The 27,240-nt window shown below is 35.5% G+C and overlaps 1 protein-coding gene across 1 annotated transcript; it reads right to left on the bottom strand.

Annotated features, from left to right (window-relative positions):
* Window positions 1-638: 638 nt before the first annotated feature.
* On the bottom strand, window positions 639-27,155 carry LOC116295900 (hemicentin-1-like). The gene is made up of 12 exons (XM_089039604.1): window positions 27,106-27,155; window positions 23,953-24,035; window positions 10,644-10,964; window positions 8,729-8,980; window positions 6,379-6,630; window positions 5,592-5,852; window positions 5,088-5,342; window positions 4,402-4,455; window positions 3,436-3,576; window positions 2,979-3,003; window positions 2,165-2,408; window positions 639-1,042 (listed from the first exon to the last, which is right to left on the bottom strand). The coding sequence occupies exons 2-12, from the start codon at window positions 24,023-24,025 to the stop codon at window positions 848-850; spliced, it is 2,073 nt and encodes a 690-aa protein (XP_088895730.1). The 5' UTR covers window positions 24,026-24,035; window positions 27,106-27,155; the 3' UTR covers window positions 639-847.
* Between the last annotated feature and the right edge of the window lie 85 nt (window positions 27,156-27,240).

The following is a 27,240-nucleotide window of genomic DNA, read 5'->3' on the forward strand; positions in this document are numbered from 1 at the left end:
TATATATATATATATATATATATATATATATATATACATATATATAATATTATTACCTATTTTAGAAAATACTATTAAAAAGCTATAAAAATAGTGCAATAAAATCCATAATCTAGTTACAATAAAATTGTCATTAGATGACATTTTGCTTTGGTAGCTTAAAAATATACCGTATTTCGATCAGCCAGTCACCAATACCTACAAGGCCAATACAGATTAGATGAGATTGCAGGAATCTTTAAACGTTAAACATTAGGCATGGATTTTCTTTCTTAAGACTATATAAATATTTTAAAAAAGTGTAATTAATTAATTGCTTGAAGATGCCTGCATAAAGTGAGACTGTTACTGTAATAAGATAATATAAAATTAGGGCATCAACACATAGATGTTTCTTTTTACCTCATCTTTATCTCATTTTGGGCAGAAAAAACTAATTTTTTAGGGTGACCAACTTATTTGAAATAGATGCTTACCTAATATTTAAAATATTCAATTCATAAAAACTTTACTCGAACTGCAAGATAATTATTGTGATATCGGCTCAGAATTTTTTGTTGTAAGGCCTCAAACTGAAGTGTTCAAAGACTCATATACTCTAACAAATGCAATATTCAAGCTGATTGGTTATCAAAAATATCAATTTTTATTTATTTAAAAGCACACATTTCAGCACTGATTTTCAAAAAACGAATTTGTAATTTTATTTTATTTTTTAAAAAGTTTCATTTCTTGTTTATTTTTAGCCTACAAGAAAGAAGGAAATTTGATTTCCAATTATAATTGCCTTCAGTTGCCGGGTTACCGTGTTCCCAAATATTTGCATAATCAATTACGGTCATAAATTTCAATACACCCAAGGTATCCAAGATCCTCCCTGATCAACGCTGTCCACTCCATCTTCTTGTTCGTTACTGCTTTTGTTATCAGAGGTTTTTGGATTTTGATGGTTTATTAACAAACTTGAAGGATGTTTTGGATTGGACAAGTCAGCTGGTACTTCGTCATTCAGAGGATTTAGTGGTACATCAGCCGATTTATCCTAAGGTGAAAAAAAAATGTAAGCAAATGTCGTTGTTCACCAAGTGAATGATAAACCTTCAAATTCGGGTATTTTGTGTTGCTCAGGATAAGCCTCCATTTTAATAGACTATTCATGCTTTCCAAGGACTCCTTATAGGTTACTTTCAATATACGTCACTTCGGGTATTAATTGAGTTTTGAAATACTCAGATATATTACTTTTAGAACTGTGTTGACATGTTCCGACTTTAAATTTGCTAGTTGTATATGAATTACCCCCCATTCATCTCCAACGAAAGTCACGTGATTGATTGTAAGGCAATTGTTTTGCCGCCATGTTGAATTACTTATTTACTGTTTATAAATAAATATAATAAAAGCTTAATATAAATAGCATATAAAGTTCATAAACTTTTTTCGGCTCTTCTCGGTAAATAAATAAATAAATAAATAAATAAATAAATAAATAAATAAATAAATAATAAATAAATAAATAATAATAAATAAATAAATAAATAAATAAATAAATAAATAAATAAATAAATAAATAATAAATAAATAAATAAAATACATAAATAAATAAATAAATAACGAATAAATAAATAAAGAAATAAATAAATAAATCATAAATAAATAAATAATCCCTAAATACATAAATCACTCAAATAAAGACATAAATAAATAAAGAAATAAATAATAAATACATACAATAAATAAATCCATCCCTCCACTCACTAATCCCTCCCTCATAACTCCCTTCCCTCCCTCACTCCTCCCTCCCATCCCTCCCTATAATAAATCCCTAAAGAAATAAATAAATAAATAAATAAATAAATCCCTCCCTAAATAAAAAAAATAAATAAAAAATAAATAAATAAATACTGAACAATACAGATCTTTCAATTAACGAAGACCCCAGAAGAACCCAGCAGTCCAAACTTTCGAAAGCAAAAGAACTTTAATACAATAAGTATGTTGCAAATATCCCTCAAAACACTGGAAAAATGCCCGAGTAAATAAATCTGTATTCAGGAAACAATAACAACAGTAATAGTATACGAACTCGAAAACGGTATATTCAAAGTAATCCGCAAATATTCATTTTAATTTTATTATTTTCCTAAAAAAAATGCAAACCAACCTTCTTTTTGTTTTTATTGACTTTAGCATACACGGGTTCCATGTTAGATTTCACTTTTTTCGAATTGGTTGTCTCACCACGTGTTGGTTGTTGTACTGTGTTAGAAGTGATTGCCGGTTTGTACCCAGTCTCTTCCACGGTGGCATAATCAGCATTGCTTGCAGATATGTTAATTACGCTTCTCACACGTATTGCATCAACTGGTTCTCCATACGGACTCTCCTCCATCGACTGATTTTGCCTTCTAACAAAGTCGTGTGTTTTATATAAGGAGTCAATATAAAAATAGTAACCATCATAACTAACTATTCGTCAATCAAATCAACCAATGCCTGAGTGGACCTTTCTCAAAAGCATCGTGAATGTGAGGCTAACATAAAAATACAAAAGAAATCAACCTTTTTCTCTTTTGAATTTGTGGCATTTCTTTTGTATTTCCATGACGTTATCCTCGCATTCACGATGCATTATCCTAATAAAAAGGGTCCATTTTTAATCAAGTGATTAACCAATTAGTCGCCAACCAATGAAACCTAAGTAATCGATGAACCAAATAAAAATAAAAGTTTTTGAAAATTGAAGAAAACTAGTCAACTACAATGCACTGCGAGGACAGGAAGCAATGTAATGCTATGCAATGCGCTTTTTTTCTGCCAGGAAAAATGGAGGTTTGTAGGTGACCGTTGTGTTAACAATTCATGATTCGATTGGCTGTTGTCCTAGTCAGAACCATTGATTGTTCTAAAAAACAGTCAGTTCTTTACTATTACATAACGTCATGTACTTATAAGAAGTAGAAATTGTCAGAACTTACGGTTTAGCGGGTATAGATAGTGTACCTGGAAGCCAAAGGAAAAATATTACAGTTATGGCATGAAAATAGGTTATTTTCATTTACACATGTGTTACATTCCCATTCGTTAAACCTTATAAACGAGCAGTCGTGTTAAAATGAGCCACAGGATTAAAATGTGCACCTAGATACTGGTAAGAAAAGGGAATTATCTTTTAATGTTGACTGTTGCTGGATCTAAATCAAATATTCCTTAATATAGCAATTTTTACAACCATGATCCCGCTTGTTGACCCCTTGAGCATGCGCTTCTCAAAGAAGCATGTATCCAACCCTATTTTAATACTATTTTTTGGGTCTCTCAATGCAAGCGAATTCGCAAAAGGTTACCGCACCTGTGTTCAAGGCTTACGTGGGAACTATTATTATTATTTGGCTTCAACTCCTGTAACGTGTATTATATTTATCACTCACTTACCCTTATCGATGTCACGTTTTGACTTTTTCCGTTTTCTTGAAAAGAGAATAAAAGCCAGTATTAACGCAACCGTGACCAGAGAGCAAACGACCACTATGATTATGAGTAGCCAATCAGGACCAGAATGAAGAATGAATTCGTCTAAAATATCAAAAAAGCACAATCATATGTAATCATGTACTTATAAGTCATGTACTTGATACTAAAAGAATAGAATTTATTTGTAATTAAAGAAAGCCATGTTAAGCTATTTTGTTCTGCGTTGTAGATAACCTGAGAGGCTAGCACTATCTTGTTTATGATCCCATCAATATGTGTATCTAGTCTCTCATATTTGTGTGATTCCCAGCCCTCTTCTTACATTGATACAAGTATTATATAGCTTATAATTATAGTCATATAATTATATAGCTTCAGTTGTCAAGATATGATTCGCTTTAAGCTTGCCTAACCCTTGAATATATTGGCTTTCTTCCCGGCCATTTGACAAAAGCGCTTGTTTCTTGGTTTCGATTCTTGGGTAGGGTCACTTGTTGATCTTGTTGTATTTTAGCTACTCGGTTGTAATAGACCCTTTGCATGTGACGTCAAAGGACCTCAATTTGGAGGATAAAACAAAATAATTTTAATCTCCTGGGAAATGGGAACCTGTTGGTTTGTGTGCTGCAAGAGACCCATTTTATAAGTATTCCTTTGTTTTCAAAAATCATTTCCACTCCACCACATGTAACAAAAGCAACTACTCTGACCAGCTAAATAATAATACTATATATAATATTTCTATACACATATAATAAGAGCTTTTGGATTTCATACTAAAATGGTCGACTATGCTGATGCTTCTGCTAAGATTTTCTTTTGTAATCTATCCATCCTTCCATCCATCAGTTGCTCAATATACGTGTAATCTAGGCTATTACAGACAACAAATAAATAATGATCATTTTGATCATATAGTAAACATACCATTATTTTTACTTCCTATTTTCTTGCAAAATGAAACGGATTTGCGTTGAAAAGCTAAAAAAAATAACAATAATTAATATGACAAAAAATTACCACAATCAACCATAAATAGGCCCCTGACAGCCTTTGAAACGCTAACCAACCATTAACAAATAAATAAGAAATCGAGCAATCTAGAGAGAAAATGAAATTAATAAACCAGCAGGCAAGCAGGCAAGCAGGCAAGCAGGCAAGCAGGCAAGCAGGCAAGCAGGCAAGCAGGCAAGCAGGCAAGCAGGCAAGCAGAGCAGGCAAGCAGGCAAGCAGGCAAGCAGGCAAGCAGGCAAGCAGGCAAGCAGGCAAGCAGGCAAGCAGGCAAGCAGGCAAGCAGGCAAGCAGGCAAGCAGGCAAGCAGGCAAGCAGGCAAGCAGGCAAGCAGGCAAGCAGGCAAGGCAGCAGCAAGCAGGCAAGCAGGCAAGCAGGCAAGCAGGCAAGCAGGCAAGCAGGCAAGCAGGCAAGCAGGCAAGCAGGCAAGCAGGCAAGCAGGCAAGCAGGCAAGCAGGCAAGCAGGCAAGCAGGCAAGCAGGCAAGCAGGCAAGCAGGCAAGCAGGCAAGCAGGCAAGCAGGCAAGCAGGCAAGCAGGCAAGCAGGCAAGCAGGCAAGCAGGCAAGCAGGCAAGCAGATATCTTTTTCTTAAAAAAACATACCTTCTACCGTTATTGAAGGACTTTCAACGTGTGTAATAAAATTCAAAGCCATACAGGAGTACTTAAACGTATTATTTTTACAATCTTCGCTTTGTACAAGCAACGTTCCATTTGCCGCTTCAACGGTTTTATTTCTTATTTTGTCATACCAAGTAATATTTGGTCTTGGGGTCCCTGTGGCTTTGCATTGCAGTGTAATGCTATCGTTCTCTATTGTAATTCGAGGGTTTGGATGATCTACTATAGTTGGTGGTTCTGTGAATAGCATATATATAGATATAATTAGTTATAAGTTTATATGTTTAAGTATAAGTTACATTGAAATAATGCATTTTTTACATACTTTTCAATTCATTAGAGTGAAATATATTGCAAAAATAAATAATAAACGATAAAAAAATGAAATTCCTAAACAAAATTAAAGTTACAGCATGAAAAGTAAAGCTTATTAATTAATAACTTTACTAACCATTTTGAACTTTTTCATTTAGGATTGTAACTTACGATAGATCGGTATTGTGAGGGAATTTGCTCTTTCTTGCCCATATTTGTTCTTCGCAATACAGCCGATAGCAAGATACGTTCCATTATTTGGTGTAGTAATTGTGACATTACCATCAAACGAATTTACCATTGTTATATTTCCTTGTTTGATGGAGTAATTTGCTGGCGGAGATGCGTCTGCATTACAGAATACTTCAAATGTTTTATTTGCTGTTGCAAATTTCATATCCGATGTCAGCTTTGAATTTATTGGTTGATATTCTGTATAATAATAATGACAAGATAGCACAAGTCACATGAGATCGGAAACGAATTCTCAGATCTCGACGCTAAGATTATTCGAGTGTTCAACCATCTGCCATGCTAAACAAGTAAGCTCTATATAAAAATGTTGATCTAAATGGCAGAAGGTACATACACATCTCTTCTGTTTACACTACCTTCCCCCCTGTTTACTAAACTGATACCTTTGTCTACCTGCTCATTAGATAGCCGCATCTGATTGGCTGAAAACAATCAGCCAATCATCGATAGCTTGCAAGGCTGTATAAAAAGGACACCTGCAGCGTTTGTCTTCTGCAGATAATAAATCTATCGTGTATAATTCACTTAAGGTTAAAAAAGACATTTTGAAAACGGTTTGTTTTCATTCGTTGGCGAGTTAGTTAGCTTTATTTCCAATTTTTTTGGGGGAGGAATTGTCCAAAATATAGATGATGATACCCAATAAATCTCTCTCTTCCTCCCTTTATAATGACACGATGTATTTCGCTATAAAGTCGCATACCTGTTACTTTAACAGACGTACAATTAGTCTCCTCCCCAAAACCGTTTGACACGTGACAGCAGTACTTTCCTCCTGATGCTTTACCAGTAATGCTGATTGACGTCACACCGGAATTAGCTATTGTTCTGTTCGTTTCCTTGCTTATCCATGTATAATTGGGCGCTGGATCTCCAGAGGCATCACATCTTAATGTTATTGATTCTCCTTGTTTACCAGAAAGGTGCAAGGTTAGATTCTTGATACGAGGTAAAGCTACAAAAATAAGAAAGATTAAATGTAATATTTTGCTTTTGTGATCAACTGACTTAACCGCTATTAAAGTTGGCGATTTATTCACAGTATTATATTCTTGTGTGAAAAAAAATATTTTCTTGACATTTTTCAGTCTTTCTCGGGCTCAAAAAGACAAATAAATACAAGTTGGGGTAGTAGTGTTTAGCTTAGATTTCGTATGCGTGTGAAAAGTCACGACACACGGCACGGTTACGGTGGACCATTGCACGGACACGTCAAGTGATTTTTAATGGACAAGGCTGACAAGGTCACGGCAAGGTGCGGTCCATGCCGTAAGTTACGTGTGTTTTTTTTTTTTGTTTTCAACGTCTTACGAAAACTGCTCTATGTATTTGGTACCTGGCCTCTGCTCTTTTCTCAAGTGCATAACCTTTTTTTTTTTTTCGATTAAGAACTTCCAGAATATTTATTTAGATAATCAAGATATATCCAAGTACTAATGTTATGAGAGATTAAATTAATGTTTAATTACAGACTAAGCTAGACATCAGTTTTCTAATTACTATTTCTTATCATATGAAAACAAGATAAAGAACGATCAATTAGTTATGAAAAATATGGATATAACATTTCAGTAAGGCTACCATCACGCACAAGTTTAGATAATGGTATGCTTTGAATTTGCAAGTAAACTTCTTAGCTCCTCCCATTAGCCTGACACCTCTGGTTACGCCCTACACACTCTTTACCCCTTTGCTTAGTTATGTTGGCACTATTCTTTTAAATCTTATGATAGAAATATTCCTCACAGTCTTTTCTATACATTTACCATATATTCAAATATTAACTTTAGTTTAAGCTATGTTTAATTCTAAGATTTTCACTCGTATTACTCTTTAATAAGATATCACACTTAGGAATTTACTATTTCCTTTAGCCAATCAAGACTCAGCGATAATATCACATTGATTGTAGAATGACACATGTCATTGAGTTATTAAAAATAGAGCTCATGTAATTAGTATAAGTCAGATAGAAGAAGAAAGAAGTCAGATAGAGAGTATAGAAGAGAGAAGTGAATAAAGATCCCGTAGCTCGTACCGAGAGCGGTCGCCCATAACACTAATTTGAAAATCGTATTAAAAAAAGGTCATTTAACCATAGTTAATAGTTAGGAAACTCTATTGTTATAGGTTATTGTTCACTTTTTTCAAGCGTGAGGTCCAGTGCACAATCCTTTGTTTTACTATTGTTATACCATTGTTGGCAATGGCTGAGTGAACAGAACAAAATCGTTCTTTTGGCAGCTAGTTCAAATTTTTTAAAGATTTTTATGAGATATTTGAAGATTCCTTACAACAATCCCATAGATAAAGGTTATCTTTACTAATTTTGCGATTTCGGACGAGCATAAATCAAACATCCAAAGCGAACAAAGACCTGAAAACAATGGGTTTCCTAACCATTCCCCACTATATCTATTAAATACGATTAAACGCAAAACTTGCATATAGCTGAGGTTATCACTTGACCTTTATATTAAATATTTCCATATTATGGAAATCAAGGTTAGCAAGTCTGTGAGCTGACTGATTTTGCCACTTTCGTGTCTAGGGTATTCCCCGCGACGAAAAAAAAAACAAAGATAAAAAGAAAGAAAGAATTCGAAAGAAAGAAAGACAGAAAGAATTCGAAAGAAAGAAAGACAGAAAGACAGAAAGACAGAAAGACAGAAAGACAGAAAGACAGAAAGACAGAAGACAGAAAGACAGAAAGACAGAAAGACAGAAAGACAGAAAGACAGAAAGACAGAAAGACAGAAAGACAGAAAGACAGAAATACATAAAGACATAAACACAGAAAGACAGAAAGACAGAAAGACAGAAAGACAGAAAGACAGAAAGACAGAAAGACAGAAAGACAGAAAGACAGAAAGACAGAAAGAATGGAAGGAAAGAAGAAAGAAAGAAAGAAAGAAAGAATTCGAAAGAAAGAAAGACAGAAAGACAGAAATAAAGAATTCGAAAGAAAGAAAGAAAGAAAATATGTAAGTAGTAAATGTGTAAGTAGAAAATATGTAAGTAGAAAATCTGTACGTTTATGTAAAGCCGTTTACCTATTACTTCAAGGGACGTGCAATTGGTCTCATTCCCTAAACCGTTTGACACGTGACAGCAGTACTTTCCTCCTGATTCTTTACCAGTGATGTGGAATGACGTTGCACTGGAATTAGCAATTGTTCTGTTTGTATTCTTGTGTATCCATGTATAGTTGGGTGCTGGATGTCCAGAAGCAATACATCTTAGTGTTATTGAATCTCCTTGTTTGCCATAAAGGTGTGAGGTCAGATAGTTGATACGAGGTAAAGCTAAAAATAAAAATAAGGAGAAATAAACATAGGCTAGCTCATGCTAGTCAAGTGTAACAGCCAAATTTGGTATTCTGATAGAGTTGTCAAACGCAAAACATCTCGAGTCGAGGCTCCAGGCCAGGAGAAACAACAATGTAATCGTAATTGTTCGTCTGTTTCCCTGGAGCGTTGACTAAGATTGTTTTGTGCTTGATGATGGCTAAAAATAAACCAGAATATTGAAGTTGACTATTTTAATCGCTTTAAAAAGCGATTGGTAAAGCTGGCGAATATTTGTCATATAGAGCCTGTAAAGAATATGCGCTGCAGCAGTTCAAGGGTTTTTACGTATGATTTAATTTTCCTGATTTAATTCAATTTTTTTGAAGTTTCGTTTAATATAGTTTTACTCGATCCATGATTTGGCTTTGTGAATTTCTGAATGCTTTGTTGTGGATATATCTAACTATTATTAAGTCGTTTTTTCTTTATTCATTTCTTTTGACGATATAGTAAATTGTTTTATGTTAGTATCCTGAAGGCGTAGGTCTTAAGAACTGAACTTAGGGTTTGTTGTCCATTAAACATGCTGGGGTATGCAAAAATAAATCCAATATTTAACAATAATTCGCCGAAAGCGAAGTGAATATCGGGGAATGATAACCGAAACGAAGTTGAGTTGAGGTTATTATTCCCGATATTCACTGAGCCTGAGGTGAATAATTGTTTTAGTATAGATACACAGGTGATTCTTTCAAAAAACAAAAGAAAGAAAGAAAAAAAAAGGAGATAAAAGGCACATTTAAAATTAGGAAACAGCAACAAAGCGGCTTGCCGCCATTTTGGATGATCGCTGGAGGTGATTATCGTGTAATAATCTGAGTTTCTCGGCCAATCAGCGCGCGAGATTTTCAATAATCATCTGTGTATTTATACTAAAACGTTTTACTCTCCTATGAAGCCAGTGTAATTCTTCAATTAATCAAGGGAAAGTCAAAATTGGCTGCGAAGCACAGACACTGGAAACCAAGTAAATACCTAGCGAATTTTTAATATCTTTGCGGCTTGACTTTGATTTGATTTATTTAATTATTGTTTGTTTTTTAGTATCATTTGGCCATTTTCCGCTCTTTCAATAATTATAAACGTTAACTATTTGTAAGACCAGATGGCTTGCTTTGTCCTCCGACAATGTATGTTCGCTTTAAAATATCACTACCAGCCTTCACTGATAGGCATTCCTTTAAATTATCTTCAATGTGTATGAACGTTGGAAGAATATAGGTAGGTTTTGAACATTTTCAATCTTTCGACGGAATTGGTTCCTAATGTCTTGTAATCTGCGAATCATATTGAAAAAAGCCTTCCACAACATCACAAATTCAGAAAAAATGTCAATCTCTTTGATGGATTTTGTCCTATACTATATCTAAAAAAACATATGTAGATCGTTAATGCAACAGCTCCGTCAAAACCCAAGAACAGTGGCGGCTATGACACATCAAAGCCAAAATCTGGCGCATACGCAGACAAGTTTTAATCATGCTAGCATTTACATATTCCAGCATCCAGTGTTGGTCCCATGCTGTATAAAAAAGACACAGTTTACCTTGACTGACGTAACAACATTACGTAGGGAGGTAATAAAGAATTCGGTATTGTTGAATCATCGGCTACTCACCATATATGACGAGAAATGTGCATGTAGTATGTCCTTCATTTTCACATTCAACCACACAGCAATATGATCCACTTTCATTTTTATCAACATCAGGGATGATAATTGTTACATTTGATCCACCAATAACAGAGAAATGAGGAATTCCATTTTTCAATGGTGAATAATTTGGTTGATTTCGGTGTCGAGAGAATAGATGTCTATTGTTGTAATAGATTCTAGAGGAACCAAAGTCATTACATTCGTAATAGCAATTGATGTGAACAGCAGAACCGACAAGTTTTCTCGTCCTTTGCGAAGGTTGTAAAATCCAACTGAACCCATCTGTTGGACACAATGTGTAAACATTAAATAATGGGATTAACTTTGAATGTCATATTTTATTACTGGGGTACCTATGGTAGCCCAGCCGTAAAATGCATTATTTATTTATTTATTTATTTTTTTTTTTTTTTTGTCCTTTTATTTTTTTTTATCTGATTCTTCCTTGACAAAATGGACTTGTACCATGTATGCATAACGGCCTCGGTCAATGGTGATCTTGATTGGTTCAGACTTCGACACCACGACAACGCGTTGTTTAAGCATATGATTGACGCTGTCATATTCTAGACTAACAGGGTCACATGACTTATCACGAGGAGTTTTAGTTACAAAACTCTATACGCCGGCAATTTTGTGATTTGTCGCTGGTTGTTGTTTTGGATTCTTCCCTGCTGAGAAAACGACTGCCATTTTGGGAATGGCTAACATGCCTTATCTGGCGCTTCATTGTGAAGCTTACGGTCGAAAGCTTGCACTACTTACTCGTCAGAGAGTTAATTGTATATTCAAAGACGAACAAAAAACGAAGAGACCAACAAGTATGATAAAATGAAAAACATTATTAATCGTGGGAAAGTAGTAACAAATGATATTTATTCTTTTGTCGATTGATGGTCATTTCAGTTTGTAGAGACCACAAACTGCTAGTCTTCATCAGGCAACATGTATATGTTCGCTAACCCTTGCAAAAGGCCTATTTTTCAAGAAAGAGGACTGAATTAAGACTCGTTTAAAAACATTCCTGAACCAATTTGCATATAAAAATTTGCTTCAAGAAACGATCAGTGATTTAAACCCTTGCATATTATTTTGGCGAATAAATGAATATTTTCTGAGCGAATTGCATTCACTTCTTCAGCCTGGTTCAGTTTCATGACAGCGGGCAAGTTTGGGCAATTTGACAAGTTTATGTGACTTGCATAACGCAACACTGTTTAGTATGGGAATAATCGCAGAGCCTGCGACTCTTTTAGAGTTACTGGCACAACACTTTATAAAGGGAGGACTGAGGAAATTCTTTTCTGTGAACCATTCCATTATCTTTTCGCCAACATTGCAAACTTCTACAGCTGTACTAGCTAGGTCGAGTCTGTGCATGATACAGGCAACCTAGTGAACACCTATGTTAACTTGTTACGGGAAAAAAATATCGCTTATTTCTTATACTCTAGTAGATATGAAGTACCAATTCTGCATCAAGTGGATTTGGATCAAGTGGATCGTGGATCAACCCTCCCCCCCCCCCCCCTCAGGTTCTTTACAGAGGTGACGTCATGTCTTACTTCCCCGTGTTTTTAGTTGGCTGGATAGCACAACATTCTAAATTTTAAGTCAAAGCTTAATCCTAATAAAAGTTTCTAATTATTCATAAAAACTACTTTCTCTTTCTCAAAGCCTTAAAGGATTAGCCTCTTTTTAGTTTATGCTTTTGTTTCAACCTAATTGAGTTCTACGGATATTGTCCTTTGTCTTACTACCGTGGGTTTTAAGTCATGTCTGTTTTTAGTTGGCTGGATTGTATTATAATTCTTGCGGCACCTGCTTGGATATTGTCCTTTTTATTGTTGAACGAAAAAACATCTTTTCCAAACAATCGATAACAAAATCCCTATTTTGAATACTGATGGTCTAAGTATTTTTCCCTAGAATGATCATTTATAAAATAGAGGACCTCTGAAGCCTAATCTTTAACGCATAAATACATTTATGCTACAAAATTTCTCTCAGGGGCTGCTATAGCGCAGGCGGTAAATCGCGAAAATTCATCTAAAGATAATAAGTTGAAATCCTAATGTTAGGTAATTATCCAAGCTCAAGACTTAGGTAAATATTACATAGTTTAGAATAAGATAAAATAGATTAAGGCTAGCGCATACCGTCCTACGCTTCAAGCAATCCCTTTTACGAAATAACATACCTTTAATGTTTTTAGTTTTATATCTCCGTACTTGGATAAAGAAAACGCAAAGATTGTTTTATGAACTTTTTATTATCATAACTAAACAAATCTTATGTACAATGATGTTCAATACCAACACCTGCGGCTTCGAACCAAAGAACCTAATTGAATCATTCGTTATGCACTGCAGGATTTTAAGTCATAACAAGAGGTTTTAGCGTATTTGATTTTAAAGAAAGTGTATGCATTAAATTACAATCTTCGCAACGATAAAACATTTGTTTTGTATTTTTGGCACTGATAACAAAAGGGTGTGTGCAAACGTCACGCACGACTAATTCGTTCTGAGGACTGTGATAAGTTTCATGCCAACAGCAATTCGGGCATTGTGCCACTGATATCATGAAAAACGATTTGGGTTCTTGACAAGCGTGACACTCACTTTCTTCTTCATCTTCTTCGTCCTCACTCTCTGATTCTGAGTCCTCGCTGTCATGTACCTCTTTGGATTCTTCAGCATCATTGTCACTTTCATTTTCACTATTGCTAACATCCGTATCATAGTTATCTTCTGGTTGCCTGGCAATCAGATCTGCCAATAGTATTTTGTTAGATTTTGTTTGGTAGATTGCGTGATGAAGCGTGATGGTGGACGTGTGCAGCCCAGCTCTGCAATTTTTACGCTTTTCTTGGTGGCATTGCTCTTTAAATCGCCACCAAGAATTCTTAATTACAACTATGATGTGGATATTGATTTCTCGAAACATAAGAATGGTCTTGGCAGTGATTTGAGATATCTAAATGGTCTTGGTTGTGATTTGGAATCCTCGTGGTCTACATGTTTAAACTACAACCCAAAGGTCAGCGAGCGGAGACGATTCTCTAAATGTAGGACTCTATATTATGGAAATACTACTGCAACATTTGCTCTTAATCTTATCTTGCTTGCGGGGGACGTGAAATAAACCCAGGTATGAGTGAAAGTTGTTCTAAAGCGAAGAAGAAATGTCCACAGCGAAATATACAAATTGCTCATCTTAATGTCAGATCCATCAAGAATAGAGAACATTTTGCTCTCGCAAAAGAACTGGTAATTAAGAACGACTTTGACATTTTTACTGTCTCTGAAACCTGGTTTGATAGCACTGTGCAAGATTCGGAGGTTGAAATCCATACCTATAATATCTATCGACTTGACCGTTTAAATAAACCTGGAGGGGGCGTTTGTGCCTTCGTTAAGAACTGCTACAAGATCACATGTTTATATGAATTATCAAACATCTCCAATAATGGCCTACTCCAACTTTGGCTTCAAATCCAAGCAAGAAATTGCAAATATTTTCTTGTTTGCACCGTCTACCGACCGCCTAATGTATCCTTAAACTGCTTTGACGATGATCTCGCTGAAACGCTTACATCAGCTTTAACGTTGAACAAAGACATCTATATTCTTGGCGATTTGAACTGCAATCTTCTGAATCCTCAAGATCCTGCTTCTCTGATATTACAAGACTTTTGTTCTGCTTTTAATCTGATTCAAATAATAAAGAAACCAACAAGAATCACACAGAATTCGGCAACTTTGATCGACGTTATTTTGGCTTCTAATACCAGTTTGGTGCATAATGCAAATGTGGCGCCCTGTTCAATCAGTGATCATGATTTGATTTACGTACAGCTCCGTTTGAAGAAAGATCGACTAAAGCTGTCTACATAACAACTCGGAGCTTTAAGAACTTTGATCAAGCCACTTTTCAAAAAGATATTGCTGATGCACCTTGGTCAGTTGTTGATGTCTTTGAAGATGTGGACGATAAATTGAGTGCATTCCATCAAATTTTTAATCAGATTCTTGATTGTCATGCTCCTATCAAAAACATTAAATTACGGAGTCGACCTAATCCTTATGTGAATGACGAAATTCGTTCCCTGATGAGAACAAGGGATTACTGGCAAAAACTAGCCAGAAAAACAAATGACTCATTGGCTTGGTCTGGTTATAGATTCTTTAAAAGAGAAGTTAAACGCGAATTGAGAATCGCCGAGCGGGAACATCTTGAGCAACAGATCAGAAATAATCCTAAAGATACAAGGTGCATATGGAAGACTATAAGATCGTGCATTCCTAAGAAATCAGCTGATCGAAAATCATATGTAAAAGATGAAAAACTAGTGGCTACCGAGTTTAATAATTTTTTTACTTCAGTTGGACAAAACACTATTCAAAACATTAAAACTCTGGATGAACAATGCAATTATGATCTTACTAATTCCTCTTTTGTTCCGAGGCTCTACACATCAGTACAACAATTCTCATTCACAAAAGTGGATTGCAAAGAAATTGAAAAGGTATTCGCATCAATGCCTTCTGGTAAAGCTCCAGGTAACGATAAAATTACCGCAAGAGTGTTAAAGTGCTGCCTATCATCGGGTACCTTTCCACTAATTTGGAAATCAGCAGAGGTAATACCTATCCTTAAAAATGGTGATCACGAAAAGCCAGACAATAATCGCCCGATATCGTTATTACCTATTCTATCAAAGGTTTGTGAACGAATTGCTTTGAACCAATTCGTATCATATCTTGAGTCAAATGAGCGATTATCAACAACACAAAGCGGAAACAAACAATGGCACTCAACTGAAACGTCCCTTGTACACACTACTGATGCTGTTCTTGAAGCAATTGATAAAAAGAAAACAACTGCGGTCGTCCTCTTAGATATGAGCAAGGCTTTTGACAGCATCCACCACAGTATTCTCTTGGATAAATTACGCAATGTTGGCGTTTCTATTTCTGCCCTTCAATGGTTTGCCAGTTATTTGTCTAATAGGAATCAAGTCGTGCGTGTCAATTCCACTCTTTCTGATGCGTTACCTCTGGTCAGCGGTGTTCCACAAGGGAGTATATTGGGTCCATTGCTCTTTACCATATATGTTAACGATCTTCCAACTGTTCCAAAAAACTGTTCTACTGAATGCTATGTTGACGATACCAAGATATACATGTCTTTCAACGTTAAAGATTGTCCCAATGCTGTGGCTGCTATGGATGAGGATCTGCATAGAATTCGCGATTGGTGTTTTGAGAACGGCTTATTACTTAATCCAGACAAGACCAAATTAATCGTTTATGGAAGTCGTCAGATGACAGATAAGTTACCGGAATTTCATATATCACTACTGGGTAAAGAACTTACACCCGCTAACTCCGTTAAGGATCTTGGCGTAACGTTTGATAAAAACTTGACTTTCAATGAACATACTACAAGTATCGTGTCATCTTGTGTATCTACACTAGCTCAAATAAGCCGCGTGAAACATATTTTCAAAAACGAATTAATTACTCTAATCAATGCCTTAGTTTTTAGTAAATTATATTACTGCTCCTCGGTTTGGTCAAACACAACTATTACAAATGTAAACAAATTACAAAAGGTTCAAAATTTTGCTGCACGCATTGTAAGTAATACACGTAAGTACGACCACATTACACCGGTACTTAAGAGCCTTAAATGGCTGCCAGTTAAGATTCATCTTTTTTATCGTGATGCAATATTTGCCTTCAAATGTATGTCCGGTCTGGCACCGAATTATTTATGTCATAAATTTATTAGCAGAGGTGATATTAGTAATAGAAATACTAGAAATTCACAGCTTCTGAATATCCCGCTTTTTAAGACCAAAACGGGTCAAAGATCATTTTCATACCGTATTGTGAATATATGGAACAGTTTGTCTACAAACATTAAACTAAGTAAGAATATTGTAAGTTTCAAAAGCAATTTAAGGAGACAGCTTTTAAAAGAATTTTTACATTAAATTTTATTATTGTTTTTGTTTGTTAACTTTAATTTATTTACGTTTTAATAATGTATATTTTATATAATTAGATGATAAGTTATAATTTTAAGAATGGTTTTAAGTATTTATATTTTATATTTTATATGTACATTGTCACTGAAAAGCCCCTTTGGGGAGTGATCAATAAAGTATTGCATTGTATTGTATTGTATTGTATTGTATTGTATTGTATTGTATTGCATTGTATTGTATTGTATTGTATTGTATTGTATTGTATTGCATTGTATTGTATTGTATTGTATTGTATTGTATTGTATTGTATTGTATTGTATTGTATTGTATTGTATTGTATTGTATTGTATTGTATTGTAATATGTCTACGGGAAATGTCCCGCCGGAGGGGACATTTCCCGGGAAATTTCCCACTTTGGGGTCCATCCAAGTGGGAATTTTCCCCCGACCGGGAATTTTCCCATGAAACCGGGATTTTTCCCCGGGAAATGTCCCCAAAGTGGGAATTTTCCCACGGGACAGGGAAATTTCTCCGGGAAATGTCCCTCAAATGGGATTTCTCTCTTGTGACAGGGAAATTTCTCCTGATGATTAATTTGCATTTTTAATTATAAAAACCATTGTTTAGTCGTTATTTTTTATTTTTTTTAGCATATCTTACTAATAATCAATGTACTAAACAATTTTTTTTATCGGATTAGAACTTAATTTCTATTTTTTTTCCTTTCACTTATGGCATTACTTTTCGAAAGATTGGCTTAGCAAATAGAGTATTTAAAAAAAAACACCTTAAAACCTTTTAAAACCTTTTGTCGGCAATCATTACTTGTTCTTTCAATTATAATTAGCAAACCTGTTCATCTAATATTAATATTTCAAACACATGTTGAACGTTTTTTGCACTTTCCTATATGCTATTGGATTACCGGGAAGATCTAACTAACTACCAAGACTAGGAGGTGGCCTGTAGAAAATACTTTCCTTATCTCCCGTTCTGTTATTTGCTTTTATATTATATTGATGATATTGGCGTTCTATCTTTCTATGCAAACCAATGAAATAAATAACAACATCATGCAGTTCCTTGTATTTTTATTCGTTGACTTGAGTGACCGTGATAACAATGCTGAAAAGAAGGCACAACTCCAGGTTACCGTAAGATATGACATTAGTTTGAAAGGACGTGTCCTTAGTTTTGTTCCAATAAGTCTTATATACAAAGCGGTGATTCAATATTGCCAATCTAAGAGAGGAATAAGATCCCAAAGCTCAAGTTGACGGTGGACTGGGAAAAAGCAGACACAAACAAACGGCAAAGATCCTGCACCTTTAGCTATTAATAAGATTTTCAGTAGCCGTTCTTAATTTATTCGATAAATAAGGAAATATATATATATATATATATTCAGTTACCACGGTCAATGCAAGCCAAAATTACTTTTACTATAAATAAGCGTAAATTTCAGTATTCGTTAAGTGGGTATGTTTATTCACTCGCAAAACGTCACGGGAGGACGACACGCCCTTCTAGTTAAATGCCGTTTTCTTTCGGTTAAATGCTATTTTTGACGTGATCAAGCGGCAAGAATTTTCAGTTCCACTGTTTCATGAATAACAGTCAATAAAGAATTATTAAGTAGTATTAGGAATTGCCATAGTATGCACCCTGTTTCAATGTCTTTTGAGCATTTGAAGGTACCAAGCTTTTAAGCTAAAGGGTATGTACCCTATTATATAATCACGCATTCTAATCATCCCCTGAGGGATATAACACCTGCAGATTACTAGCATCAAGCGAGACCAATCGAATCATTTGCTGGATCAGCTTCTTCTTTTCTCTTAAACTCTAATTAAACTTCCTGAAAACTTCATGGTTTGGTTTACAAGTGCGGGGTTTTATTCGATAGTCTAGTACGTGTTGATAGGGAAAGGCAAGCACCGACCTCGATTGTCCAAGCTCGCTAGATTCTCAAATCTAAATCATAATGAATGAAAAGGCACCAAGTATATATTAGGCTTCAACTCTATTTACTTGTAAGTTAGTTCTGGGAACTAGAAAATTAGACTAGATTCCCTTTTTTTCGGAAAGTCCAATTGCTGCATATAACTATCGCCGAATTACTGCGAAGAAAATCTCAAAATAAATGCAACAAGTTTACAAAAATAATGCTATTCATAAATAAGGATACTGCTATATGCAGTATCATACACATGAGCCGGTTAGATTGTTAAACGCGATGCCTACAATAGCATACTAACAGGCACCGAAAATCAGTAGCTCGATGGAATGGACGTCCAGAAAATCTGGATTGTCCGGAGTGAACACCAAAATTGAGTCAATTTTCTCTATTTTAACTATACTTATCGTGGGTTTTTCGTAAAACTTGTTATCAAAATATCATCTAGGTAACGTAATAAAGTCAAATATGTTACAATTTTATGTTACAACTACCGTTGCTATGACAACATTAAGCACCCTAGGTAACCCTTAACAGCCGATAAGACACTAAGAAAATTGAAACAAACTAGTTTTCATTACTGGAACTTTATGTTTACCAACTATTGGTCATTTTCATTTAGATTTAGGTTGTCAATCAATGGTCACCCGCAACCATACTTAAGTACCTACCTACTCCAAACCCAAAATTCATGCAACTTAAAAAAATCCTAAAATCCTAAAATTGAAGCTAGAAAAGAAGAAAACAAACACAAAGATAGACCTAAATGATAGAAATAATATCCAGATGAAAATTGCCCTACCCCTCCCTTTTTCTGGTTACCATGGCAACCAGCACCTAGCGAAATCAAAGGATAGCGCCTTTTGTGTTTCTTCTATTTTCTCAAAAATTTCCACAGAAACCGTAGGTAAACACTAATATCTACTTATATGTGAAGTTTGCTTTCTAAAAAATATATTTTTCGAATAAATATCCAATTTCAAAGCAAACGGGAATTGTCCCATCGCGCAATCGGGGAAAAAATTCTAAAACTGATTTAAAGATTTTAATGGGAAATTTACTGCCATCATATCATTCTTCGTGTGCTAAAACATTCGCTCTGAAACCCGAATGCACTTTGTTTTTGGTTTGTAAAAGTTATAGTCAAAAATGTCACTAAAGGACATTTCCCGTTTTCATGTCTCCGAGGGCCTTCGGCAGAAAAACGCAAATAATTCTTAAAATCCTTGCTCCAACACGCTGATTCTTTCGGCAGAGCATGAAAGAGACCTAACCATTGGAATAGAGGCAAAAGAATTTTCATATTTATCGAATTAACCAGTTTTTATGGAGTTTGAACTTTTTTTACTTCATTTCAAAACTTAGGGTTCGCATCAGGTCTTGTGAAAGTGTTAGACATCATCAAGACTTTCTCCAAAATGTTGTTGGGAAATGTCCCTCGGCTTACATTAACTGTGTAACTCATTGTATTGGGTGAAAAAGAGCTGAACTAGGTCTAGATTAATCCTGTAAAGTTTCGGGAATTTTCGATAAAAACTCGAATTTTATCCCACACTTCGGGAAGAATCCCCTCAGACGCGCGTTTTCGAAGAAAAATCGTATTTCCCGATGGACAAAAACAAATTAAAAAATAGACAAGATGCCCGAGAATAAGAGGCAGCTTTTGGTGTAATTCCATGAAGAATGAGTCAAAAATACAAAGGATATAACGACTTAACCTTATACAAAATCGCGGGACAAAAAGTGGGAACACGACATAATAGTATTGTATTGTATTGTATTGTATTGTATTGTATTGTATTGTATTGTATTGTATTGTATTGTATTGTATTGTATTGTATTGTATTGTATTGTATTGTATTGTATTGTATTGTATTGTATTGTATGTATTGTATTGTATGTATTGTATTGTATTGTATTGTATTGTATTGTATTGTATTGTATTGTATTGTATTGTATTGTATTGTATTGTATTGTATTGTATTGTATTGTATTGTATTGTATTGTATTGTATTGTATTGTATTGTATTGTATTGTATTGTATTGTATTGTATTGTATTGTATTGTATTGTATTGTATTGTATTGTATGTATTGTATTGTATTGTATTGTATTGTATTGTATTGTATTGTATTGTATTGTATTGTATTGTATTGTATTGTATTGTATTGTATTGTATTGTATTGTATTGTATTGTATTGTATTGTATTGTATTGTATTGTATTGTATTGTATTGTATTGTATTGTATTGTATTGTATTGTATTGTATTGTATTGTATTGTATTGTATTGTATTGTATTGTATTGTATTGTATTGTATTGTATTGTATTGTATTGTATTGTATTGTATTGTATTGTTGCGAATAAGATTCTTGTCCAAATCAAGCTCTGCTAATCCACTGGTAAAAGTCTTGAGCCCTCTTGGGGCGTTAACTTCCGGGTTGTAAGGTAGCAAAACATACTCGATTAATTCTTTCATGTTGGCTAGTGGAATTCTACGTTGATGATGAGTCATTTCTCCATGGGAATTCCAATACAAAATATCTTTGGATGCTACCATGCTATGAAGTAGATTGTGTGCCTTTTGTCGTGGTATGCTTTTAGGGAGCTGTCGTGCCATTCGATTGATTTCATTCTCATCCGATTTCGAAAATTTCTCCTCCTCGCTAGAGGAATCTTCGCACAGCTCGGATTCTGTAGATTCTTCTTCTGAAACTATTCTTCTCTTCATGATGACCTCTACTAGTAAAATGAAGTTCTTGGGAATTGGCTGGGTTTTTTTTTATAGCAGTAAAAGACTCAGAGCGCTCATTAGAGGAGGCAAGACCTCCCCCACCAAGCCCTCGCCTTTTTGAATCAGAATTTTTTTCTTCGCTTTAAATGGTATTGATCCATGAGCTAACTCTCTTATATCATCCTTGTGCGGTCTCGATCTTTCCTTTTGCCATTCTGATATGGGAATTGTTCCTTGTAACAAATTATGACATACTTCACAAATTACATGAATTTGTTCGGGGCTGGAAATTGCAAGCAAAGCCTTCCTCTGTCGTTCGGGGCAATGGGCTAAAAGATGCAAATAGCCAAAATTATCAAGGAGCAATCGACTCATGTTTACTCCACTAGAGATGCATAGAAATGAAAGTTGTGCATATAGGATTCTGCCTATTTATCGCAAATGACCATTACGCATTACGCCAATGAGCCTATACGAGCCTATAAGAGCCGAGCCGAGTCTATACGAGCCGAGTCGAGCCTATACGAACCTATACGAGCCTATACGAGCCGAGCCGAGCCGAGCCGAGCCTACGAGCTTATACGAGCATACGAGCCTAGCCTAGCTGAGCCTACGAGCTTATACGATCCTACGAGCCGAACCGAGCCGAGCCTACGAGCCTATACGAGCCGAGCCTACGAGCCTAGCCGAGCCGATCCTACGAGCCTATACGAGCCTATAATAGTATTTTTAACAGCCTTGTAAGTAATCATAAATAGCATCAGCTTCAAAAATACTTGCTCATTCTCATTTAGACTCGTAATGGGGCGGTTGTGTCCTATTTGCGGCAAGTCAAGCCATTTAAGTCGTGTTCACAAAATCATGGGTCAGCAGCGAACTCTACTACTGCATGGAAAAAATAGTCAGGAAAATGTCAGCCAAGAGTTACCAGTCACCATCCCACTTATGTGGAATGACGAAACAGATCATTGTGCCAGATTTCAACTGCTGCATCCGTTCACTGGGTCTGGTAGCTGGAATGACTGGATCTGAAAAAACAGTTTGGGTTCAGAATTTGCTTGAACATGCAACAATAGTCATAAGTCCACCACCACAGCGTATCGTATGGAGTTACGCACAATGGCAACCAGCCTACGATCAAGTGTTAGCAACCATTCGCGGGATCGAGTTCGTCAAAGGCATACCCCACGATATTGACGAGGATGGTTATTTCGACCCCAAAATAAATAATGTGATTGTAATTGACGATCAAATGATAGAGACATCCAACGACAAACGAATCATGAATTTATTTACCAAAGGATCTCATCATCGCAACCTCAGTGTTATTTTCCTGATGCAAAATCTTTACTTTCAAGGAAAAATTATGCGCACCTTAAGTCTGAATGCTGCGTACCTTGTTCTTTTTAAAATCCCAAGAGATAAACTACAAATGATGACTTTGGGAAAACAAATGTACCCAGGAAAACCAGAACAGTTCATTCAAAAGTATGAAGCCGCTGTTCAAAGACCTTATGGATATCTTTTCGTGGATCTCAAACGAAATACACCAGAAGAATGCAGGCTTCGGACGAATGTTCTTCCCAATGATCTGCCTGCTTTACAGACGAAGCTGTCAAAAGCAGCAATATCACAACTTGGTGGTGGACAGTTAGATGTCACGCAATCTATGGCTAACTATTTCGAACGTCAAAGCTATTTACAATTGCCTATATTAAAAACAATGCAGAATTTAGAGGAGCAAATGACTAGCATTCTCAGGGATTCCAATACCCCTGCGGAACTAAAAATCAAAAAAAAATTCGCAGCCATACGATCGATACCTTAATCTACAACAGCAAATTCAAAGTGGTTCGCCCCACAGCTCAATGCTAGAAATGGTGCAATCACCACAGGTACCACCATTGACAAGTCCCAGTCTCCCCACTAGTCTAACATCCCCAGAAAATGTTACTTCAACAAATCTCACCGATAGCGGCTACACCACACCCAAAACTAAAACGCCTTCGTTCCTAGAGCGGCTGGCCTCAATAATTGGGACTCCTGCTCTGGAACTCAGTAGAGCGAGAGCTTCAGCTTCACCGGAGGTTCCTTCCACTCCATTAAGAACCCCAACTAGTCTTGATCAACCCTCTTCAATTGCCTCGTTTAGCACTCCCAAAACACAATCTCTGCCACCTCCACCTGATTTCCTACCAACTCCTCCGTCAAGTAAAGAAAAATCTGTGAAGTGGATTAGCTATCAAGATTCAGATAAATATCTTGGTAAAATCTTAAAACCTTCACGACGATCAGAACGATTGAGAGCGGTTGCAAAGTCAATACCCAAGTGGGAAAAATTCTAAGCTAGCTGAGATCAAAATTTATTGATAACAGAAGAAAAAAACATATGGCTTGTGTTTACTGTATTCCACATACTTTGTTTGTACAGTATATGATGAATAATAAAGCATGCTTGAAGACTAATCACTCAACAATTAATAAGTCTCTTTATCTTCAATTAAAATAAATTATATCCACGATCCACCCTGATCCACGATCCACTTGATGCAGAATTGGTACTTCATATCTACTAACCTTACCTGAAAACTTAATACACATTTGAAGACCGATCAAAGGAAAGATAAGGCGGAAGGTCAGCATAAAACCGTTCATCTTCTTTATCCTAAAAAAAGATAAAACTGAGATACTGTTGATAGAATATCAACAAGAGAAAATGAACTAAGAGAATTCGAAGGAATCTCCTTGCCCAATCATGAGAACTCTTCATGTTTGATCATGTTCTCTTGAAGAAATAGAAAACGCGCGCGCGTGCTGTGTGCAGTTATATAGCACGCGGGGGTTGGCAGAACACGAGAGAGGTATTAGGTCAAGTGTTCAGTCAATCCTCAAGTGCTTTATAACTGCACACAGCACAGCAAGCAAGTTTCTTATTTCTTTTATAAAATACAAATTACATGAATGACGAAACTGAAAGTGCACGCGCGTGCTGTGTGCTCTCCTAAAGCACGCGCTCCCAACCAATCAGAACGCGAGATTTATAGCAGTTATTTTATGTCTTTTTCAAAATAGGTGAGCAAACAGCTTAGAGCGCTGGCAGAAAAATAAACGAAGACAAATGTGATTCTAAAAGCAACATCAAAACGATGCCTGTATGGTTAACGATCAACACAAGAGATTCCTCGCCTTAGTTCATTTTCTCTTGGTATCACCGCCAAACGGTAGGCTCAGTTGGTTGAGCATCGGACTTTCGTGCGGGAGATCGTGCATCTAGTCCAGGTCGGACCAACACTCGGGGTCTTACGACAACTGAGGAGAGAGTGCTGCCTTTGTAATTACATCTGCAAATGGTTAGACTTCAAGTGGCTTGGATGACCACTTTAAATGGCGGTCCCGTCTCTCTACACTTCATAATTTACGAACCAACATATCGGAGGGAATAAAAGAACCACTGAAAAAATCCCTGGCAGACACTACCCCCGGTGCCTACACCTCATACTAACCACTTCTCATTTATAACTAATTGTAAAGCGCTTTTGACCATATCCATAGGAAGTTTCTACTTTGAATAATGTTGTATCATTATAAGGATGGTTTGCAGTTGCGTCCAAGTGTGACTTCACGTTGTTAAAGGTTTGTTGCCTAATTTTTGCAAACGTTTTGGCTAATTGTAAAAAGTGGTTTAAACAGAGATTAAATTTGAACCGAAAAACTGAAACCTATTTTTTGGCTATAAGACCAGAGGAGGGACACATGCCTAGAGCCAAACCAGGTCTTACGTATGATAATTCATTTTTAAGTTTTAAGTAGCTGTGGGTTTCTAGAAAACCAAGAAGAAGAAAAAAAAAATCTGAAATTTTGACATTTGAATCTATGAGCAGGTAGTCCAATGACACTTTCAGGTACCATTATTGACGAGAAAAGGTAGTCTAGATTTCTGATTCTTTTTTCTATAGATTGTCTTCCCTGGTTAATATTTTTATGTCAACCGCCAACTCAAAAATTCCCCTATTCTGCTTGAATAACGCTCATTATGGAATCATTATGGCTCAGTATGGCAGAGTGCTAGGTGCTAATAAAATGTCAGTATTATTTTTTTCCGATCCTGTAATTTTTTTCATTATTATCATAATTATAATTTCACAGGTATTCCAGCATTAAAAAAATGTTATAATAACTTTACAAGGAAGGAAAAAGAATCAAAGAAATTTTAAACAGCAGAGATACCGAAATCTTATTCAAATACCAATTCATTCTTTATATATATATATATATATATATGTATATATATATGTATATATATATATATATATATATATGTATATATATATATACAGCCATTTGCAAAAAATTATGGCCGTTTCAAATATATATACAAGTAGATCAAAAGTAGATCAGACACGGCGTGATATCTTTCTTGATATTTTTTTTCAGAAAGCCCTAGTGATAGACAACTCGAAAAAGATATCACGGATGATATCCCATACTTTTTGATATTTTTTTGATATACTTGTACATATATATGGAAGCGGCCATAATTTTTGCAAATGCCTGTATATATATATATACATAAACTTTGTTTTTAGCGGACATCAGAAAGTATTTGTATCTCTTATTTAGAAGCATGTGCTTGAAAATGGCATTTAAATTTAGGGAAATCTCATACAATAATCTAATGGGAAAAATCAATTTAAAAACAATTTGAGATCGCGGGAATTTAAACTTGGTTTAACTACTTACACAAAGTTGTGACCAATAATTAGATTGGGACAAAGGAAAAATTGATTCTCCTCATTCTGATCGACCTCAGTTAAATTCAAAATCCCATATTCAATAAATAATGAAGAAGGCTTTTCACCTGCTGATTTTTGGTTAAAACAATTCCACTCGGCCTGAGATTTCAGATCTCCGACCGACAACGTTTTTTGCAATAGATGTAATCAGTCAGTCCGTCAGTCCGTCAGTCCGTCAGTCCGTCCGAGGGTTAATTAAATTATATGATAATCATTTTCCAGGAATTCCATAGAATGTTAACTACTTTTGATAGACATGATAAAGATAAGACAATAGCTCCTGGAATAAAAGAGGATGAGGATCTCTAACCCACTTCTCCAGTAGAGAACCGAATTCCTCAAAAGATCGTTGGGGAACTTAATAACAGAATTACAAGCATATGTAACTAGAACATTTAGATTAAAGATTATTTTCTTCTTCTTCTTCTTCTTCTTCTTCTTCTTCTTCTTCTTCTTCTTCTTCTTCCCCCTCGCCACATTTGTTAATATACCGTTGTATTTCTTTATGTCCCTTGACGCGCCAAAAATGTCCTAGCTTTTTCTCGACGCTTTCCTAGGCCTTGAACTATGGGTGCATTATTATCATTCAAGCTCATGAAGGGATGTTAAAAAGGTTAAAAGCAACTCGTCTGTTCCTTTTTTTACCAGAAAATATTTGGCGATTTATGGAGTCAAGTCATTGAAATTTTAGCGGTGCGTTTGACAGAATCATATACGTAAGATTTCGTTATTCGACGTCTACTAAACTTAAATACTGGTTAAATCAAGGCAAAACAATGTTTCCACCCTATTGTTTCTCAGCGGGAATGGAAGGGATTCAAATATAACTACTTTGATATCTTAATTACCTTAGGCTGATAAATTGACAGGTATAATCTCTTATCAAGCGAAGAGAAATAAAAAGAAGAAAAAAATCACAAAAAAACGTAAACCTTTTCTAACCTGTAACATGAGGCTCATATCATCTTGATTGCTTTCGTTGTTTTTAGATTAAAACTGAAAGAGAGCTAGTTTGACATGTTGGGGGAGGGGGAGTGGAGGCAAGCTGTTACATTATAAGTAAAAAAGTAAAAAGCT

The sequence above is a fragment of the Actinia tenebrosa genome, unplaced genomic scaffold, assembly GCF_029948245.1.
Source record: "Actinia tenebrosa isolate PJP-AT-01 unplaced genomic scaffold, QUT_ActTen_1.0 PGA_scaffold7__59_contigs__length_16204524, whole genome shotgun sequence".
Taxonomy (NCBI): Eukaryota; Metazoa; Cnidaria; class Anthozoa; order Actiniaria; family Actiniidae; genus Actinia; species Actinia tenebrosa.

Coding starts and splice junctions, on each gene's coding strand:
- LOC116295900 (XM_089039604.1), bottom strand. CDS start 24,025: ATGAACGGTTTTATGCTGACCTTCCGCCTTATCTTTCCTTTGATCGGT. Junction 3,577..4,401: donor AATAGGAAGTAAAAATAATG/GTATGTTTACTA, acceptor TTGATATTTTAG/ACGAATTCATTCTTCATTCT. Junction 3,004..3,435: donor AAAACGTGACATCGATAAGG/GTAAGTGAGTGA, acceptor TTTGGCTTCCAG/GTACACTATCTATACCCGCT.